Source organism: Somniosus microcephalus, chromosome 22 (genome assembly GCF_052327205.1).
Source record: "Somniosus microcephalus isolate GS21.2 chromosome 22, FLI_Smic_1.0, whole genome shotgun sequence".
NCBI classification, from domain to species: Eukaryota; Metazoa; Chordata; class Chondrichthyes; order Squaliformes; family Somniosidae; genus Somniosus; species Somniosus microcephalus.
The window spans coordinates 40,779,670-40,802,238 of NC_141008.1; the positions used below are offsets into that span (position 1 = coordinate 40,779,670).

A 22,569-nucleotide genomic window follows, 5' to 3' on the forward strand; every position below is an offset into this window, starting at 1 on the left:
GACTGTATTGTAATTGGAGTTTTTCTAAAACTCAAAACTCCAACTGGTACATCTTGTATACTATCTTGCTGTGGATTCTTGGCTTCAAAACTGGTAAGATAAAATGTTATATATTTTTCACAGAATAATGGGATAGTTGTGGAATTCAATCCCAAAGCACTAGTAAACAATCCCAGCATACCATTGAATAAAGTGACTTGTAAATGTGACTTGCTATCCCCTACATGGCAGTTATAAAACTCTGACTCACCATGAACAATGCCACTAGTTAATCCTAAAATACAGAAAGTGGTAGATCTGTCTCTGCAATCTCAATGTTTTACTGTTCACCTAGTTTAGAGGGAAAATATGGTTGCAGCTTAAATTGGGGGTTAGGCTGTACGAGGGTATTAATATCACCCTTTCCATGGTTGTTGTGTTCCTCCTCTTGCGATTGGCAATGGATCAGTTACCTGCCTAAGTAACTTTAAACTAGGGTTGTTCAAGCTAGATACTTGCTAAGCAGGGATTTATTTTTGTGCATTTTTGCACTTCTTACCTGCTAATTATTGAACATGCCCAGATTGTTATCAGCAAAGATCAGAAGCTTCTGATATGGTGTTACCAATATGAATCTTTCATAATAGCTATTTGTGCTTGAATAGGAGTGCTGATTCATACCCAGAAATGAATCATTGAAGCTTTGGATAGTGATGCCAGATCCATATAATAGGATTGGTATTTTAGTTTAACATTAACATACTTCCTATCCTGAAATTGTATTGTGTTGGCTTAAAAATTTTTTTTTTAAAAACCCACTGAATTGTGGAACCTGCTACTGCTGTCCTTATGCACAATTCAGTATCAATAGAATAGGACTTCAATAATGTAATTAGATATGAAATGCTCTTGCCCAAACTTGAACAGATAAATAAGCACTAGCACTATTATAGATATTGTCCTTCCCAACTTGATGTGAGGCTAGAAAGCACTTTGACTTACAGAACTCCAGGGTGAAGTACTAGTCTTCAAAGTTGAGGAAATAAATTTAGTATCACTTTGCGAAATTGAATAGGGTCAATACATTTCCTTAGTATAGTAGTACCAATACATTAGGGTCAATATTAACATGAATTTACAATTAATAAAATCTTCTGTACAGTTTCTTCTGTATTCTCAGTGATGGCCACCAGCGTGATGCCTTAAAGGAATGTATCTTGTCTCATTTGCCAGTTTCCAGTAGCGATCCCGAAGAATGAAAGCTGACGACTTAGGCTGTCTCTGGCGAGTGAAGATCCCTTTTTTGTTCCCGCCTACACGTGTTGTGCCTGCAAGCAAATGAAGCTCTTAATGTAAAAGTGCTTAAACATAACCTTCCCAGAAAAAAATTGTGCTTACATCACTAAATACAGCTTCCCCCCACCCACATGCAGCAGCTTGTATATTAAACTGTGAAATATTTAACTTCAGAGGATCGTTGCCCTTGTCCAAATCCACTTGTAATTAGTTCAAGTTTGTGAGGGATGAAGACACTGGGTTGTCTGGCTTAAGTTTGTCTAGAGTGCTGCATTGTGGATAACTGGTCTCTTGGAGATTGCTTTGTAGAAGCAGAGGAATTTACTGAAAGAGAAAAGCAAGAAAATAAAGCTCCTTCTTCAGTCATATACTCAAATCCCATTTTCCTGCTCTTGTTTAATAAAATGTGGAATTTTTTTGTGCGCTCATCAAGGAAGGTTGGTGCTGGGAAATGGAAGACATTCCATTTCAAGCACTCCCAAGTCAGGTATAGCATGGTTAGATGCAGGGTAAAACTCCCTCCATTACACCGCAACAAAGTGCTTCAGCTCCCAACTACTGCACTAGTGTGGCATTCTTCTATTTCCCACACTAGCATCCTGTGGCCTCTGAAAATTTAGTACAGTATTAGCAGCCTATGCTTACTAGGAACTGGCCAAACTCTTACCACAGAACCTGTACAACCAACTAACAGACTTTCATCCCATCAGTCCAGCTCAGATTGAGAACCCAGAAAAATATTTAAATTATCACAAGTTCCAGTAAACAGTAGTGGCAGCAGGCTGGGCTATTATATTTTTAGGTCACCAAAAATGTTGTATTTGGTGTGTGGCACAATTAAGCAGCAGGATCTCTGCATGTAGGTAATTCAAAATAAACAAAACCATCCTGCAGGTTAATTAAAATTTATTCTGGATGCTTTCATAGCTTATCAAAAACCATAGAGCTTAAAAGAAATTAGTAACATGTTTCTAAATGACATGCAACAGAAGCCAAGCCCCATCATGTCTCAAACAGGAACATTTCTAGAATGCATCACGTTTTACCCATGGCTTTGTGTAGAACGATAGCAAAATGCTGGAAAAACTCAGCAGGTCAGGCAACATCCGTGGAGAGAAATTTGAGTTGACATTTCAGGTCGAACCCTTCTTCAAAACTGGAAAGAAAAGAAATTAGATCGAAGGCAGGGCTGCGATCTGACAAAAGAAGTGAAAGAAACAAAAGAGCTAGACGAGATGGTAATAGGCTGAGATTAGGTGTAAAGTGTACTGGCAGGGCAAGAGATAGCTGCCAGGTGTGAGAGAAACAAAAGGAAAGGGGGGGCGGGGGGAAAAGCAGTGGAAAAATTACAAGAAAAAATGTGTAATAGAGGCCGAGGTTATGATCTGAAATTGTTGAACTCGATATTGAGTCTGGAAGGCTGCAGAGTGCCTAATCGGAAGATGAGGTGCTGTTCCTCGAGTTTACGTTGAGCTTCCGTGGAACAATACAAGAGGCTAAGGACGGTGAGGTCCGAGTGGGAATGGAGCGGTGAATTAAACTGACAGGCGACCGGAAGCTCGGGGTCACCTTTACGGACTGAACGGAGGTGTTCCGCAAAGCGGTCACCCAATGTAGAGGAGACCGCATCATGAGCAGTGAATACAGTATACTAGATTGCGAGAAGTACAAGTAAATCGCTGTTTCACGTGGAAGGGGTGTTTGGGGCCCTGGACAGTGGGAAGGGATGAGGTATAGGGGCAGGTGTTACAGCTCCTCCGCTTGCACGGGAAGGTGCCAGGCGAAGGGGAAGGGCTGTTAGGGGTGATAGAGGAGTGGACTAGGGTGTCTCGGAGGGAGTGGTCCCTACAGAATGCTGAAAGGGGAGTGGAGGGGAAGATACGTTTGGTGGTGGGATCACTTTGGAGGTAGCGGAAATGCCGGAGGATGATCCGTTGAATGTGGAGGCTGGTGGGGTGAAAGGTGAGGACAAGGGGAACCCTATCGTGGTTCCGGGAGGGAGGGGCAGGGGTGAGGGCAGAAGTGCGGGAGATGGAACTGACATGGTCGAAGGCAGTGTCAACCACGGTAGAGGGGAATCCTCGGTTGCGGAAAAAGGAAGACATGTCTGAAGCACTGGTGTGGAAGGTGGCATCGTCGGAGCAGATACGGCGGAGGTGGAGAAACTGGGAGAATGGAATAGAGTCCTTACAGGAAGCGGGGTGGGAGGAAGTGTAGTCCAGGTAGCTGTGGGAGTCAGTGGGCTTGTAGTGAATATTGGTCGATAACCTATCCCCAGAGATGGAGAAGTCGAGGAAGGGAAGGGAAGAGTCAGAGATGGACCATGTGAAGGTGAGGGAAGGGTGGAAGTTGGAGGCAAAGTGAATGAAATTGTCAAGTTCGGGGCGAGAGCAGGAAACGGCACCGATACAGTCATCAATGTATCAGAAAAAGAGGTGAGGGAGGGGACCCGAGTAGGACTGGAACAAAGATTGTTCCACATAGCCCATGAAAAGGCAGGCATAGCTAGGACCCATGCTGTAGAACATTAGCTGTGGCCATGAGCAATCGGCCTGGATTTTGTGGTAGGAATTACGGCGAGGCTATTGGTGTTCACGATTAAGGAGTAAATCTGACAGCAACTTCCGGCGTCCACACATGGGCAGTTAAACCCAGGAATCGCCGTCCGATTTGCCCTGCTCCTCCAGAAGCTGAAAGACTCGCCATTCACACATGAAGGGCATGAAGTTGCTGTATCTGACCACTAGATACCCCACTAAACATGCCAGAAAAAGTTGTGGCTTGTCCATTTTAGTGTAAGTGAATTTAATAGCGTGATTAAGTCTTAATTACTACAAAACAACCTCTCTGGCACTGAAAATTGACTTTTAAAAGTGTGGACTCAGTCCTTCAGATTTTTTTTAAAAAATGCTTTTACTTTTTCTTTGTCTCTTATCGCACTCTCTCTCTCAATCCCCTCTTTATTTTGCTTTCTGGACATGATTTTTACATTGAATTAAATATTCTAATTTACATTTCCTGGTTTAGACTCTACGGGGGTGATTTTCACTCAGAAGTCGGGAAGGAGGCGGGACTACAACTTTTGGGGTTGTAGTCCCGCCTCCATCGAGATGCGGCCAATCCACGCAATTTTAACTTGATTGACCTTGTTGAGCCCGCCCAGCGGGCTCAGCAGGCCAATTAAGGGCCACCCAGCAACAGGTGATGTCACAGACTGAAATTTCATCTGTCAAGACGTTTTGACAGATGAAATATCAGTGTTTCACAACTGTTTGAAGCTGTCAAACACTGACAGTCTTACTTCTAACCTGAGTCCTTCTACACAGACTCAGTTAGAAATCTCTCCGGCACAGAAAGCTGCAGGCTGTCACTTTTGACAGTTCGCAGCCGTTCTGCTTTCTGTGCCTGTTAGATGATGGACTCCCAAAACCTAGAGGAAGGAAGGCTGAAAAGGTAAGTACAGGTAATTTAAACTTCTTTACACACTTTAGACACACCAAACACACTTACCTTTGCACTCATGCACCCATCACTCACCTGAACACCGACATCTCGACCCCTCCAAGTCCTTCGGCCCGACGACTCTAACTTGGCGTGGTTTGGAGCAGTCAAGAATCCCACACTTCAAGGTTTAAACTAGGGATTAGGCTAAAAACTAAAAGTCCCGAATTCGGGGGTCTCGACACCATCCCGCCCCCAACCCACCTCCTTTGAAACTTACATGGAGGCGGGTTGGGGGCGGGATGGTGTCGAGACCCCCGAATCCCGACTCCACGGGTTAGTTAAAATCAAGGCCTACATGTCCCAGTGAGGATTCTTCAACCTGATTGGTTGAAGAGACACACTGTTGCTTGTCCTGTTTACACGCCATAAATCCCCTGTAGAGGGCGCCACGCAGTATACCATAAGTTTCCGCTCAAGATCTTTGGCCATCTGTAAGTGTAATGAACAGCGAGAGCCCTTCGATCGCCGACTGCAAAATGTGGGCCATTTTGTCTTCACGTCAGGGAAGAAAAGCCTTAAAAGAAAGTGGCTGGAAATAATATTTCTGGGGGTGGGGGGGGGGGGGGGGGGGAAGGGTCATCTGGCCTAGCCAATTTCCTCACAGCGATGTCACTGCCTGTATTCATGATTGCAGCAGAAACTAATCTTTAAAATATACAAACCTGCAGACTCAAATCAGACAAGAATGATTTCTCCAGGGATCAGGCATCCTGAGGTGGCAACTCAACAGAAAGTCAAGAGCCTACTTGTCACACCTTACTTAAGCAACAAATTAATATCCAGAGTGCCCAACTATTAAAGGGCCCCTATGATCTTGAGTATTAAAACCAATCTGAAGATGAAAATTGTTGTAAGAGTGAATTTCATTTATTATAAAGAGGCTGCAGTATGGAGGTCGACAACTTTCACGTATAGTAGAACTGATACTACTCTCCTTTCCAATGGGTTATTTTCTATTTTGGTCATTTTTATTTTGCAAAATCTCTCTCCAGTTACATTCCCTCAAATTATTTTTTATACATATTCTACCAAAATTAAATTTTGCCCAATGCAGTGAAGCTAAATAAAATTCTCCAAGATACTGTTACTATGGCAGTTATCTATCCAATACCTCGAAAATAAAGTTTAGAAGACAAAAAAATTCAATTGGCAGGGGGGGTGGGGGGGGGAAAGAGGAGGGAGGAAGAAAAACTTAAACCCATTAATGCCATCAAACTCGAGGCACCCACGCCGGGCCCACTGACCATTCCTGACCTTGGGTGCATTTTCTCCCAAAGCTTCACCACCCAGTAGTCCAGCTAAGGTCAGACATTTTAAGGTAAACAAAAACACCAACTCCCATGAGCCACTACCTGGCTTAGCCTCCATCATAACACATGTACAAGGTGTGTATATGTAACGAGACCAATGCAACAATCATGGAACCAGATAACTCCTCGAAGCCTATAGTTCCAGATTCCCCCACTCCCTCCCTCTCACCTACACAGCAGCCCCATATCTCATTATTCCCACCTACCATTTAATTTAGGATAATTACAAGAGAACTTCAATGTCAATGGGAATCATGGGGGGAAACTCTCCATTGGCTGGAGTCATACCTAGCACAAAGGAAGCTGGTTGTGGTTATTGGAAGTCAATCATCTCAGCCCCAGGACGTCGCTGCAGGAGTTCCTCAGGGCAGTGTCCTAGGCCCAACTATCTTCAGCTGCTTCATCAATGATCTTCCTTCCATAAGGTCAGAAGTGGGGATGTTCGCTAATGACTGCAGTGTGCAGTTCCATTCGCAGCTCCGCAGATAGTGAAGCAGTCCTTGCCCGCATGCAGCAATATCTAGACGACATTCAGGCTCAGGCTGATAAGTGGCAAGTAACATTCGCGCCACACAAGTGCCAGGCAATGACCATCTCCAACAAGCGAGAGTCTAACCACCGCCCTTTGACATTCAACGGTATTACCATCGGCAAATCCCCCACCATCAACATCCTGGGGGAGGGTGTCACCATCGACCAGAAACTTAACTGGACCAGCCACACAAATACTGTGGCAACAAGAGCAGATCAGAGTCTGGGTATTCTGTGGCGAGTGTCTCACCTCCTGACTCCCCAAAGCCTTTCCACCATCTACAAGTCAGGAGTGTGATGGAATACTCTCCACTCAACCAGGCGAGTGCAGCTCCAACAACACTCAAGAAGCTCGACACCATCCAGGACAAAGCAGCCCGCTGGATTGGCACCCCATTTACCACCTTAAACATTCACTTTGTCCACCAGCGGCACACTGTGGCTGCAGTGTGTACCATCTACAAGGTGCACTGCAGCAACTCGCCAAGGCTTCTTCAGCAGCACCTCCCAAACCCACGACCTCTTCCACCTAGAAGGACAAGGGCAGCAGGCGCATGGGAACACCATCACCTGAAAATTTCCCTCCAGGTTACACACCATCCTGACTTTGAAATATATCACCGATCCTTCATCATCGCTGGGTCAAAATCCTGGAACTCCCTCCCTAACAGCATTGTGGGTGAAGGGGTTAAAATGAACCCTCTCAGAATTCAGACAGCCGAGGTAACCACTAATTAAGTGGTGCCAGCAGAATTAAAATCAGAACAAAGGAGCGGAGTCATGTGAAGATGAACAAGAGCTAAAAGGAACCAGGTGGCGATAAGAAGTCTCATACCAACAACTTTCTTATGTGGAAAAAAAAGACAGTACAGACTGGGAAAGTGCTACTCTCACTATTCTTGCACAAAGGACAGTGTGTAGAGAAGCTTTGCAAAACAAAGATAAGGTGCAGCTGTGGGAAATGTGCTGCTTTAGCTAAAAATTGTAGACACAGCAGAATATAGGGGTCATGGGAATTTGACCTGTGACCAAAGGCATAGTAAGATGTAACTAACCTTTACTAATACTGAAAAGAATAAATAAGCCATATGTGATCAGGTGATTATTGTAATACAATGTGATTGGATGAAAATAGAATAAAAAGCTGTACCAACCAAGAGAGAACAAGAAGGATGTCACTAGACCGCGGTGTCTATGACCTTCTCCCAGAACGTTCTGTTAATAAACTGTGTACTTTCACTTTTACTTTAAGACAGACTCGAGTGAATTTATTTTTCACCAACAGTGGGAGTACCTTCACCACACGGACTGCAGCAGTTCAAGAAGTCGGCTCACCACCATCTTCTCAAGGGCAATTAGGGATGAGCAATAAATGCTGGCTTTGCCAGCGACGCCCACACCCCAGGAACGATTAAAAAAATCCCTAATGAACAATTCTGAGGTCACACCCCGAGGTCAAATACAGAAGTCCTATTGCAAGAATTTAGCCTGGGAGAAATACAAAGTCAAGTATCCATCAGATATAAATATTTCAAAGTTTCTCTGGTCAGTCAACACAACTGATAACAAAATACATTACTTACTTTGGGCAGTCATGAAGTCTGCAAAATTCCAGATTAGTTCTCCAATCAAGTAATCTTTCTTTTTTTCATCAAATATTGTAAAATATTCCTGCATTACAGCTTGCTGGTACTCTTCTGTAAACATTACTGGGGGATCCTAAAGATACAAATGCACATAATCCGCTAAAGAACAGTCAACATTACATCTTGTGTATAGCGTGCATTTCCTGCAAGTTATTTCTATCACGCCTGCCTGTCACACTTCAATTTCTCTCGGCATTTCAGCTGTCTCCAAGGCAGGTGATGCTGTTTTTGGCCTCATGAACCATCTCATGCCCACTAAGAGCCAAAAGTGCTCCCAAACTGCCCGTCCCCATTACCTCGTCTCATCTCTACTTAGAGGTAACTTTGGCTCCCGGTCCCGCAACATCTCAAATTTAAAATTCTCATCCTGCTGATTAAATCCCTTCATGGCCTTGCCCCTCCCTATCTCTAACTTCCTCCAGCCTCGCCATTGGAGACTGTGCCATCAGCCGTCTAGGACCCACACTCTGGAATCCCCTCCCTCTCCTCCTTTAAGGCCCTCTGTAAAACCCACCTCTTTGACCAAGCTTTTGGTCACAATTAATATCTCTAACTTTATCTTCATGCCCATTTTTGTCAGATTATATCCTTGTCAAGCACCTTGGGACCTCTTTCCTACATTAAGTGGACAATGCAACTCCATTTATTGCACCAAAAATGCTACCACTAGTATGACTATACCACAAGATGCACAAACATTACAGGAAATCCTTAGTCTATCATTCCTAACTTCTTTTTGTGCAATTAGTTAAGTGTAAACTAGTACTGGGTTATGTACAGCCTTGTAACTGTTGATGTTTACTGTACTTACACTGTGCAGTCCTGCAATAGTATCTGCTCCATATTCGCTCTGAATAATTGGTTTTTGGTATTTATTATACCAGTCCTCAAACTGACTGGCAAGTTGCAATTGAATGATCCCCAAATGGCCTGGGTCATGGTACCAGGAAAAATAGCTGTTCACGCAAATAACATCTGTGTATTGCATCTGTGAAAACATAACCAAAAACTTTCACTTTTCCAGAAATGTGTTTTTCCAATAAACAGCTTGCAATCCTACACAAATTATTGTGTTTCAAAAATCACATTCTTGGTTTTCTCAACAATTCTTCACTTGGGGATTTTCAGCAGGAACAAGAGTTACAATTCAAACGCACAATACGACCAACAGCTAGGATATCACTAACTCACAGTGTGGCCAGCAACCAGGGAAATTATTATTATTTTTTTTTTTTTTTTTAAAAACGATGCGAGAATTAACCTTTACCGAGCTTTGAATCATGAATATTCAATGAGTCAGGCACCTATGCTTCGAACCAGCAGTCAAACACGGAAAAGGAGAAAAAGGTGTGTTCACGTCATAATTTTTTTTTCATTCATGGGATGTGGGTGTCGCTGGCAAGGCCAGTATTTATTGCCCATCCCTAGTTGCTCTCGAGAAGGTGGTGATGAGCCACCTTCTTGAACCGCTGCAGTCCATGAGGTGCAGGTACTCCCACAGTGCTGTTACTGAGGGAGTTCCAGGATTTTGACCCAGCGACGATGAAGGATCGGCGATATAATTCCAAGTCAGGATGGTGTGTGACTTGGAGTGGAACTTGGAAGTGGTGGTGTTCCCATGCGCCTGCTGCCCTTGTCCTTCTAGGTGGTGGAGGTTGCGGGTTTGGGAGGTGCTGCCGAAGAAGCCTTGGTGAGTTGCTGCAGTGCATCTTGTAGATGGTACACACTGCAGCCACGGTACGCTTCTTGAGTGTTGTTGGAACTGCACTCATCCAGGCAAGTGAAGAGTATTCCATTGCACTCCTGACTTGTGCCTTGTAAATGGTGGAAAGGCTTTGGGGAGAAAGAAGGTGAGACACTCACCGCAGAATACCCAGCCTCTGACCTGCTCTTGGTGCCACAGTATTTATTTAGAATATAAATGTTTTCCCCCAAACTTGTCACTGACAGAACCCACAAGGCCACAGTGCAAGTATTCACACAGTAGGTATCAGATCTATCAGACTTAAAAAGGAGAGAAAAAAAGGGCAAGAAAATAGTTCCCCCCTCAATGGACATCAGCAGATATCAAGATGATCTAGAAAATAGTTCCCCCCCCCCCCGACCTCAAGTGGACATTAACTTAGCATTACAACTATTGATCATTTGTTGAGGAGACTTCATTTTCTGTAGTCATTTTCAACAGTTACTCACAGCTTTGTCATCCTTATAGTTGGTCGGTTACAAAGGTAACAGGCCTGGTTGGATCCGTTGCTTGGGTATACGACATTAAAGTCATGCACAATATTCCTTAATGAGAAACTTTTTTTTTTTTAAATTTAAAAAGTCACCCGTTTCAGGCATATTACATACATTATATATTCTCATTGGACGATCTCTCAACTTCACAGATGGGCCTCAAAAGGAACCTCCTCCTGGCACTATTGGAATGCAGCAATGAATACTGAATACTCCACCCACCTCGAGAGCAACCAATTTACATTCCAAATTAGCCACGGCAACCTGAGTAACTTTTTTGTATTCCATCAACAAAAGGTGCTCGGCAAAAGAAAACGTTGCGGCTTTGGGCATCCCGTGTCAGCATTAAGCTTTCCCAGGTCAGTAACAGAGTGACCAAATGTGCAGCAAAGCTCCCTTTCCTCCAGCCCAACACTGCACAGTGCACAATGTAAAAACACGGTGTGGCCTGAAGCAGAATTCCCAGGGTTCGAACAGTGACATAAAACAGGCAAATGTTACTCTTGTGCTTTAGATCTTCAGGAAACCAGTGCGTTACAACCATATTGACCGGGTTCAACATTTCTTGGACAGACTTCATTTTCTGTACTCTCAGTCATTTTCTAGTTACTTACAGCTTTGTCAATCGCGTAGTTGGTGTCTGTTACAAAGGTAACGGGCCTGGTTGGATCCATTGCTTTAGTATATGATATTAAAGTCCTGATTAAAAAAAAAAGACACTGTCTAAAACAACAAAAAATAACAAGCTAAATTTTTAAATGCTAAATAGATTCCACAAATTTACTCCTGAAATATTAACGATTTTGAAATTCAAAGCATGAAATCATTGCAATGCGGAGTTCTTACTTGAAGTAATAATCTGCTTCTGGTAGTCCAGATGCTGGTTCATTAGCTACAGACCACATCACTACCGATGGCCTGTTTTTATCTCTGTGCAGTAGCTCCTCCATTACAGTCAAATGATGAGCGAGAGATTTATTTCCAAAGCTCAGACTAAAAAAAAAACAAATGTCAGAGTCATAAGTGCACAGGAGGCCGTTCGGCCCATCGAGTCTGCACCAAAATGCATCACCTCACACTTCTCTGTAGAGCAATCCAGTCAGTCCCATTCCCCCGCTCTATCCCTGTAGCCCTGCAAGTTTATTTTCAAGTGCCTGTCCAGTCTCCCCTTGAAAACATGGAGTGTCTCCGCTTCCACCACATTCGTCAGCAGTGAATTGCAGGTCCTCACCACATGCTGCGTAAAAAACTTTTTCCTCACATCCCCCCGTATCTCTTGCCCAATACCTTAAATCTGTGTCCCCTAGTCCTTGTACCATCAACTAATGAGAACAGCCTTTCCCCGTCTAGCCTATCCAAACCAGTCATAATCTTGTACACCTCGATCAAATCACCCCTCAACCTCCTTTGCTCTAATGAAAACAAATCCAGCTTCTCCAACCTGTCCTTGTAGCTAAGATCCCCCATCCCCGGAACCATTCTGGTAAATCTCCTCTGCACCCTCTCAAGGGCCTTCACATCCTTCCTAAAGTGTGGTGACCAGAACTGGATGCAATATTCCAGTTGTTGCCTAACCAGGTTCAGCATAACGTCTCTACTTTTGTACTCAATACCTCTATTAATGAAGCCCAAAAGCCCATATGCTTTGTTAAACACTCTCAATATGTCCTACCACCTTCAGGGACCAATGCACATTAACTCCCAGGTCCCTCTGTCCCTGCACACTCTTTAAAACTGTGTCATTAAGTGTATATTGCCTCTCCGTTCCTTCTGCCAAAATGCATCACCTCACATTTCTCTATTAAATTCCATCTGCCACTTGTCTGCCCATTCTGCTAGCCTTTCTATGTCCTGTTGCATTGGATTGGTATACATAAGAACATAAGAAGTAGGAGCAGGAGTAGGCCATACGGCCCCTCGGGCCTGCTCCGCCATTCAATAGGATCATGGCTGATCCGAACCTAGACTCACGTCCACTTCCCTGCCCGCTCCCCATAACCCCTAATTCCCTTATCTGCTAGGAAACTGTCTATCTCCGTTTTAAATTTATTTAATGTCGCAGCTTCCACAGCTCTCTGAGGTAGCAAATTCCATAGATTCACAACCCTCTGAGTGAAGAAGTTTCTCATCTCAGTTTTGAAACGGCAGCCCCTTATTCTAAGATTATGCCCCCTAGTTCTAGTCTCACCCATCAGTGGAAACATCCTCCCCGCATCCACCCGATCAAGCCCCCTCACAATCTTATATGTTTCGATAAGATCGCCTCTCATTCTTCTGAATTCCAATGAGTAGAGGCCCAACCTACTCAACCTTTCCTCATAAGTCAACCCCCTCATCTCTGGAATCAACCGAGTGAACCTTCTCTGAACCGCCTCGAGAGCAAGTATATCTTTTCTTAAATATGGAAACCAAAACTGTACGTAGTATTCCAGGTGTGGCCTCACCAGTACCCTGTATAACTGAAGCAAGACTTCCCTGCTTTTATACTCCATCCCCCTTGCAATAAAAGCCAAGATTCCATTGGCCTTCCTGATCACCTGCTGTACCTGCATACTAACCTTCTGTGTTTCATGCACCAGGACCCCAGATCCCTTTGTATTGTAGCACGTTGCAGTTTCTTTCCATTTAGATAATAACTTGCTCTTTGATTTTTTCTGCCAAAGTGCTTAACCTCACACTTTCCAACATTATATTCCATCTGCCAAATTTCTGCCCACTCACTTAGCCTGTCTATGTCCTTTTGCAGGTTTTTTAATGTCCTCCTCACTCACTGCTTTCCCTCCCATCTTTGTATCGTCGGCAAACTTGGATACGTTGCACTTGGTCCCCTCCTCCAAATTGTTAATATAGATTGTAAAGAGTTGGGGTCCCAGCACTGACCCCTGCGGAACACCACTAGTTACTGATTGCCAACCCGAGAATGAACCATTTATCCCAACTCTCTGTTTTCTGTTAGATAGCCAATCTTCCACCCATGCCAGTATGTTACCGCCAATCCCGTGAATTTTTATCTTGTGCAGTAATCTTTTGTGTGGCACTTTGTCAAATGCCTTTTGGAAGTCCAAATACACCACATCCACTGGTTCCCCTTTATCCACCCTGTATGTTACGTCCTCAAAGAATTCGAACAAATTTGTCAAACATGACTTCCCCTTCATAAAACTATGCTGACTCTGTCCGATTAAATTATGCTTATCCAAATGTCCTGTTACTGCTTCCTTAATAAGGGACTCCAACATTTTACCAACCACAGATGTTAGGCTAACTGGCCTATAGTTTCCAGCCTTTTGTCTACCTCCCTTTTTAAATAAGGGCGTTACATTAGCAGTTTTCCAATCTGCTGGGACCTTTCCTGAATCCAGGGAGTTTTGGAAAATTACCACCAATGCATCCGCAATCCCTAGCGCTACTTCTCTCAAGACCCTTGGATGTAAGCCATCAGGTCATGGGGATTTATCCGCCTTAAGTCCCATCTCCTTAGTGATTTTAATCGTGTTTAGCTCCTCCCCCCTATAGCCCCCTGTTTGTCCAGTGTTAGGATATTTTTAGTGTCCGGATATTTTTAGTGTCCTCTACTGTAAAGACTGATACAAAATATTTGTTCAGCGTATTTGCCATCGCCATGTTCCCCACTACTAATTTTCCGGTCTCGTCCTCTAAGGGACCAACATTCACTTTAGCCACCCTTTTTCTTTTTATATAACTGTAGAAACTCTTGCTATCCGTTTTTATATTTTTTGCTAGTTTACTTTCATAATCTATCTTCCCTTTCTTAATTAATCTTTCAGTTATTCTTTGCTGGCTTTCAAATGCTTCCCAATCTTCTATCCTCCCACTAGATTTGGCTACTTTATATGCCCTTGTTTTCAGTCAGATAATGTCCTTTATTACTTTACTTAGCCATGGATGGCTGTCTTTTCTTTTACGCCCCTTTTTCCTCAGTGGAATATATTTTCCTCGAAAGTTGTGAAATATCTCCTTGAATGTACACCACTGCTCATGTACCGTCTTACACCTTAATCTATTTTCCCAGTCCACTTTAGTCAACTCTGCTCTCATACCTTCATAGTCTCCTTTATTTAAGCATAGTACGCTGGTTTGAGATCCAACTCTCTCGCCCTCCAACTGAATTTGGAATTCAAACATGTTATGGTCACTCATTCCAAGGGGATCCATTACTAGGACATCTTTTATTAATCCTGTCTCATTACACAGGACCAGATCAAAGATTGCCTGCCCTCTGGTTGGTTCAGTAACATACTGCTCAAGGAACCCGTCCCTAATACACTATGAACTCTTCAAGGCTGCCCTGCCCAATTTGATTTGTCCAGTCAATATGAAAGTTAAAATCTCCCATGATTATAGCTGTTCCCTTATTACAAGCCCCAACTATTTCCTGATTTATACTCCGACCATCCTCGCTGTTTGCCACACCCCCAAGTTTGGTGTCATCGGCAAATTTAGAAATCCTACTCTGTATTCCAATAACCAGGTCATTTATATATATCAAAAAAGCAGTGGCCCCAGCACTGACCCTTGGGGAACACCACTGTCTACCATCCTCCAGTCTGAAAAGCAGCCATTTACCACAACTCGCTGTTTTCTGTTCTTAAGCCAATTCCTTATCCAAGCTCACCACCATCTACTCAAGGACAATTAGGGATGGGCAATAAATGCTGGCCTTGCCAGCGATGCCCACAGCCCATAAACAAATTTAAAAAAAAGCTGCCACTGACCCACCTATTCCATGAGCCTCAATTTTGTTAACTAGCCTTCTATGTGGTACTTTGTCAAATGCCTTCCGAAAATCCATGTAGACAACATCCATTGCATTCCCTTCATCAATCCTCTGTTACTTCATCAAAACATTTAATTAGATTAGTCAAACATGCTTTGCCTTTTACAAATCCGTGTTGGCTCTCCTTAATTAGCTTAAGCCTCTCCAAGTGCCCGTTAATTTTTTCCTTGATTATTGTTTCTAAAACTTTACCCACCACTGATGTTAAACTGACCGGCCTGTAGTTACTAGGATTGTCCTTACACCCTTTCTTGAACAATGGTGTCACATTTGCCACTTTCCAATCCTCAGGCACCTCCCCCGCATCTAGGGAAGATTGGAAAATTATGGCAAGCCCTTCAGTTATCTCCTCCCCCAATTCCCTTAGCAACCTGGGATGCAAGCCATCTGGACCAGGCGACTTGTCCACTTTTAAGCATATCCAGCTTTTCTACTACATCCTGTCCATCAATTTTCACCCCTTCCATCACCTCTACCTTTTCCACTTCTACCGATATTTTGTCAGCATCCACCTCCTTAGTAAACATGATACAAAGTACTCATTGAGTATTCTAGCCTTGCCCTGTGCCTCTAAGCATATATCACCTTTGTCTCCAATAGGCCCCACCCCACCTCTTACTACCCGCTTACTGTTTACATGCCGGTAGAAGATTTTTGGATTCCCTTTTATGTTAACTGTCATTCAACACTCACATTCTCTCTTTGCCAATCTTATTTTCATCTTCACTTTCCCTCTTATTGTATTTGTTCTGGTTCTCCCTTGAAGAATTCACCTGACATGCATCATACACTTTCTTTTTTTGTTTCATCAGCTTCTCTATCTCCCTTGTCATCCAAGGAGTCCTTGCTTTGGTTCCCTTACCCTTCCCTCTTCTTGGAATGTACCTAATCTGTACTTGGAACATCTCCTCCTTAAAGATCACCCATTGTTCCATTACAGTTTTTCCTGTCAGTCTTTGGTTCCATTTTACCCTGGCTAGATCCTTTTGCATCCCATTGAAGTTAACCCTATTCCAGTTTAGAAGTTCCACTCTAGATTGCTCCTTGCTCCTCTCCATTGCTAATCTACATCATATGATACGATGATCAGTCGTACCCAAGTGTTCTTCCACAGACACTTGGTCGACCTGGCTCACCTCATTCCCCAGCACCAGATCCAGCAATGCCTCCTTCCTAGTTGGGCCAAGAACATACTGGTCAAGGAAATTCTCCTGAACACATTTTAGAAATTCCTCCCCCTCCTTTCCCTTTACCCTAGCATTATCCCAATCGATATTTGGGTAATTAAAGTCCCCCAATATCACCACTCTATAGCTCTTGCATATCTATGTGATTTCCCTGCAGATTTGCTTCTCTACCTCCCTCTCACTATTTGTAAAAGATTAGCATTAAAGCTTGTATATGCCAATAGTCACCTGTGGGAAAGGATATGTTTGGTGCTATGTAACAGTTGTTATCCAGGTCAATGATTAATGGTTATCGAATAAGGGGAGAGATGATTTTACTATGGAGCATTGTAGGAGCGTTCATGATATTGTCAAGTACAAAATCGATGATTATGTGCATATTTGCGTGGAAAGTAAATCTGTATCCTTGATGACTATTAAAGTGTTTGCTTTTAGCTCTAACTTTTTGTTGCAGCTCAGGATACAGAAGATAGTTGGGAGGTCACATCAGGCTGCTGCCTGGGGGTTTTTAAGCCACCTCCAGAACACTGGCAGCACGCCCAACTTTCTGATAATTAGCTGACTCTGGGAAATGGGCGAGGATTAGCAATGTATACTAGATGGAGCTTGGTCTTTTGTTGTCCAGCAATTCCTACTTTCCTATGTACACAATGGGTGGGGAGAAGTCCCACCCTCCCCACGCTTCCGGTACGGTCACAGGAAAATCCAGACCGAAGTGTTTACTGAACAGCAATTAGACTTTGCAGTCTTCAAGGGACAGGCATTAAGTGGCATAATGATCCTGATCTTGTACATCCCGTGATTTACTCCAAGCAGCACCACAGGAGATTTATTATCTGGTGTGCAGTTCTCGTTCGTCACACTTAATTTCTGTGCCACATTTGAAAATAATAAGCAAAGGCAGCCATTTGACGCAGACAGAGTTGCACAAAGGTTACAGCAATTCCATCACATTTAAAAGAGAAAGTCAGAATTGGGTCTTGCAGGCTTAACAGCAATTAGACACTAATGTCACCCAGTGTTTACTTAACAGCAATTAGACTGTGTGGCCTTAAATGGACAAATCAGCAGCAGAATGCTTCATTCTGCAAGAACATGGCCAAACATAAAACAGCACATCATGTGACTTGCCATAACCAATGGCACTGGAGATCCATTAGTTCCCTTTTAAATACACAGTCATCTTTATTCGACAAGAGCAGGCAACATAAACCATATTTTCTGCAAATGACAATGCCTATTTTAGCCACAATTCCCTCAAAGTTTTCTCAGTGGAGGGGGGGGGGGGGGGGGGAAGGGAATGAGGAAGCTTAATCAAACTTCAGTTTGAACTCGGAAGCATTGCTCAGTATCAAATATAATGTAACCACCTTTTATGAGCCCAAAATATTTTGAAAAATAAAATTTTCAACTGAATTCAAAAGAAGCCATATTTGTCTTTGGGGGGAAAAAAAAATGGTACGGTTACCTTGGTGGGGAAAAACACAAAGGAGAGTCCTTTTTGGCCCTTAGAGGGAATATTGGTTTTAACTATGCTGTGACCAGCGTGGCAAACTACTCAATTAAGCAAATATGGATTCTACCAATTCAAATGTACTTGAGTCATAGCCAAACATTTAACTCAACAGCCTATTGTTGGTCCAAATTTAACGAAAATGACAACTGCTTACCAACAAGGGAAGAGAATGTGATGCCAGAACCTCAAGATCCAAAAAAAGTATGATTTTGCAGAACACAGAATGTACATCAATTGTAAAAAATCTCTTTTCACATTAAATAAAATTAACAGTGAACCAGAAACATTCTTGCTGTAGTTGAGCACCTCATGAGAATTCTACCAGACTTTTTTTTTTTTTTAAATTTAAGAAGCATTTCTTACGGATCTTTGATGCCTACACCCGGGCACTCATCAATGACCACAATCCCATATTTGTCACACAAATCCATAATTTCTTCCGCATATGGATAATGGCTTGTACGAAATGAATTTGCTCCCAGCCATCGCAGAAGGTTAAAGTCCTTGATAATCACTGACCAGTCGAGGCCTTTCCCTCGCATCTGGTGGGTGGGTGGGGGGGAATAAATGAACATTTCATATAAAGGCATGCTTGCAAAACATATTTTTTTGTTATACTCTCCCCTCCAGCCCCAAGACTGAACCAATAGCTTTGATAGACGTACGCAGTTGCAGAATCCAAAAAAAAAATCTCCATTTAATGGGCAACACTACTACTCTTGATGCCTGGCAATTTCTCCAGTTTTAGGATTTGTATATTCCGACCTAGACAATTGAGTCTTTAGCAGCTAATGGATGTTGAGGTGGTTCAGGGGATGATGAAGCCCGAGGAAGCAGATGGTCACTTAAGCAAAGATCTAGAAACCGAGCTGAAATTAGAAATAGGATAATGTTTCCCGAGGAGGAAAAGTTAGCCATCACTCTGGAAACACAATGTAGTGCCCACCTCCAATTACATAGAATTTACAGCACAGAAACAGGGCATTCGGCCTAAATGGTGTTTCTGCTCCACACGAGCCTATTTGCAATTATGAGTGTCCTTTGGAGATAAACCTACTGTTACTTATAGGAGTGAATTTAGCCTACTTCAATGGTTAGTATTATATCATAACGTTCATCCAATCTATTATGATGAATGAGTGTTTGCTGCCAACAGTGACACCTTTGTTCAAATGGAGATAAAATGGTGGACAAACAAATTGAATATGGTACTAATACTACTTAATGGCCCAAGAAATGGTGCTGTAGCCAAGACGAAACAGATGCAAACAGGTAAAATACAGAAACTGTACACGAATACTCACATCTGAGTCTTCATGTTTATTTACTCCATGGAAATAAAATGGCTTCCCATTGATAAGGAATTGGGTCTTAGTAACTTGGACCTTGCGAATTCCTACTGGTAATGTGTAAGCATCTTCATACCAAGTGCTGCCATTTTTGCTCTTCATGTAAACCTAGGTATAAATGTTTTAATAAAAAATATATTAAGCTAGCAATAGATCTGAATTTAGAGACTCTAACGTAATCCCCATTTTCCAAGGAACTGTCAAATTATATTTTTTAAGTTTAACTGGTTGATGGGATTTCAAACTGCAATGAAAACTGTTCACCTACATAAAAAGGTGGGGGAAAAGGCACAAATTTGCAGAACTCACCCTTAAGCATTAATTTTCACATTCATTGTCATGTTGACAAGAAAGCAGGTTAAACAACTTAGTGAACATATGAATGTTGAGCAATCTGCTCTGTGTTTATTTTGCAATACTTTACAATCATAAGTAAGGAAAGGATCGACTTTGCACTGCTTCCCTATAACAACGGAGGCGGGAATGAAAATAAACGAAAACATTAAAAATTCCTTCAAAGATTTTGAAAATGTATCAACAGCTATTCAGATTTGTAGAACAACGCTACAGACCCAGAGAAGCTGTATTAATGCAAGTCCAATTGTGCTACAGCTACCTAAAGTTACATTACTGTAATAAGTCTCATTTTGTGTTACAAAGCCTTGATTATTTCATTTCCCGACAGAGAAAATTACTATTCTGCTGTTGGATTAGTCGGTTATTTTAACATGGCGACTTATTGAAAATATTGGGAGGCTTACCTCAAGGCTATAAAGGTACGCAGGGTTCTCGTGCATAAGGTATGGCCACCATAGAGAAGGTCTATATAACTTCAGCTGTCCAATTGGAGGTCCATCTGTGACCAAAGCAACAACCTGCCCTCTTTGATCAGACAACTTCAGCGACAACGAAAAGTGAGCGCTCCCCTGTATGGATACGTTATAATTTACAATCCCTAGAGGAAAGTAGAATCAGTTACTTGAAAATAGAAAGTCTGAAAGCTATTTGGTTTGTGTGTTCTCCTCCATTTATGCAGAACAGAAGTAGGATAAAAATTCAAGAAAAAGCCACACCACAGCATCCCATTACCAAAAATGATACTCTTTCGGATGAGGCATTAAACCGAGGCCCCGTCTGCTCTCTCAGGTGGACGCAAAAGATTCCGCGGCCACTATTTCGAAGAGGAGCAGGGGACTTGTCGCCAATGTCCTGGCCAATATTTCTCTCGCAATCAACATCACTAAAACAGATTATCTGGTCATTATCTCATTGCTGTTTGTGGGAGCAAATTGACTGCCGCGTTTCCTAAACTACAACAGCGACAACAATTTTTAGAAACTTGTAAAGGATGATTAAAAAGAAATAAGAGGGATAAAATAGATTGAGAGTAAACTAGCAAGAAATATAAACAAACAGTAAGAGCTTCTACAAGTATATAAAAAGGAAGAGAGTAGCTAAAGTAAACATTGGTCCCTTAGAGAATGAGACTGGAGAATTAATAATGGGAAACAAGGAAATGGCAGAGACTTTGAACAAATATTTTGTATCCGTCTTCACGGTAGAAGACACTAAAAGCATCCCAAGAACAGTAGAAAATCAAGGGGCTATAGGGAGGGAGGAACTTAAAACAATCTCTATCACTAGAGAAAAAGTACTAGGCAAACTAATGGGACTAAAGGCTGACAAGTCCACTGGACCTGATGGCCTGCATCCTAGGGTCTTAAAAGAATTGGCTGCAGAGATAGCGGATGCATTGGTTGTAATCTTCCAAAATTCACTAGACTCTGGAAAGATCCCAATGGACTGGAAAACCGTAAATGTAACGCCCATATTCAAGAAAGGGGGGAGACAGGAAGCAGGAAACTATAGGCCAGTTAGCTTAACATCTGTCATTGGGAAAATGCTGGAATCCATTATTAAGGAAGTAGTAGCAGGACATTTAGAAAATCATAATACAATCAAGCAGACTCAACATGGTTTTATGAAAGGGAAATCGTGTTTGACAAATTTATTAGAGTTCTTTGAGGATGTAACGAGCAGGGTGGATAAAGGGGAACCAGCAGATGTAGTGTATTTGGATTTCCAAAAGGCATTCAATAAGGTGCCACATAAAAGGTTACTGTACAAGATAAGTGCTCATGGTGTTGGGAGTAATATATTAGCTTGGATAGAGGATTGGCTAACTAACAGAAGACAGAGAGTCGGGATAAATTTTCAGGTTGGCAAACTGTAACTAGTGGAGTGCCACAGGGATCAGTGCTGGGGCCTCAACTATTTACAATCTATATTAATGACTTGGATGAAGGGACCGAGTGTACTGTTGCCAAATTTGCTGACGATACAAAGATAGGTGGGAAAGCAAGTTGTGAGGAGGACACAGAATCTACAAAGGGATATAGATAGGTTAAATGAGTGGGCAAAAATTTGGCAGATGGAGTACAGTGTGGGAAAATGTGAGGTTATCCACTTTGGTAGGAATAGAAAAGCAACATTTTATTTAAATGGAGAGAGACTACAGAATGCTGTGGTACAGAGGGGTCTGGGTGTCCTCGTACATGAAACACAAAAGTTAGCATGCAGGTACAGCAAGTAATTAGGAAGACAAATGGAATGTTGGCCTTTATTGCAAGGGGGGTGGAGTATAAAAGTAGGGAAGTCTTGCTACAACTGTACAGGGCGTGGGTGAGACCACACCTAGTGTGCAGTTTTGGTCTCATTGACCCAGAAATTCGGGTCTCCACGGGTGAGTACGCATGGGGTACTCACCCGTAGGCCCGATGGAAGTGCCGGTTTCCTGCATGCACTGCGCGTGCGCGGGAAACCGGCACTTCCGTTCCTCTGAACGAAGGGGTTCAGAGGTCGAACGCATGCGCGGGGGAGTCTGTGCGTGCGCTTTGAACTTATGTTTTTTTTTTTTTTTTTAAAACAGGTTTTTCCGTGAGGGTAAGTCTGCAGGATTTAGAAATTTAAAAAGCAGGCGTAAGGCCTGTTTTTTTTAACAAGGTAAGCGGTCAATTAATTAAAATTAAAACATTTTTTCCCACAGGTTTATTATTTTTAAATACTTTAAAGCAAGGTAAGTTTATATTCTAAAAGGGGCTAAAAATAAAATTATTTTTTTCAAAAATTTAAATTATTGTTTAAAAGTTATTTAATGTAATTTATAGTTTATTTAAAAAATGTGATTAAAAAAATGTATTTGAAGGTTTACTGCT

The 22,569-nt window shown here is 42.5% G+C and overlaps 1 protein-coding gene across 3 annotated transcripts in view; it reads right to left on the bottom strand.

The window, feature by feature from the left end:
• Positions 1-993: 993 nt before the first annotated feature.
• gusb (glucuronidase, beta) overlaps positions 994-22,569 on the bottom strand; it is a 36,796-nt gene continuing 15,220 nt past the window's right edge. For 2 of the 3 annotated variants that reach the window (XR_015073227.1, XR_015073226.1), the window contains exons 5-13: positions 20,116-20,309; positions 19,310-19,462; positions 18,369-18,547; positions 11,351-11,497; positions 11,119-11,203; positions 9,078-9,254; positions 8,204-8,339; positions 6,378-6,609; positions 1,223-1,307 (exon numbers count right to left, since the gene is read on the bottom strand). Coding sequence is in view for 1 of the 3 variants with exons in the window: in XM_085964488.1 (XP_085820614.1) it covers positions 1,156-1,307; positions 8,204-8,339; positions 9,078-9,254; positions 11,119-11,203; positions 11,351-11,497; positions 18,369-18,547; positions 19,310-19,462; positions 20,116-20,309 (1,223 nt within the window). In the remaining 2 variants the exon portion in view is untranslated. Of the gene's footprint in view, positions 1,308-6,377; positions 6,610-8,203; positions 8,340-9,077; positions 9,255-11,118; positions 11,204-11,350; positions 11,498-18,368; positions 18,548-19,309; positions 19,463-20,115; positions 20,310-22,569 lie in introns of all 3 variants that reach the window. The other variant, XM_085964488.1, reaches the window with a different exon arrangement.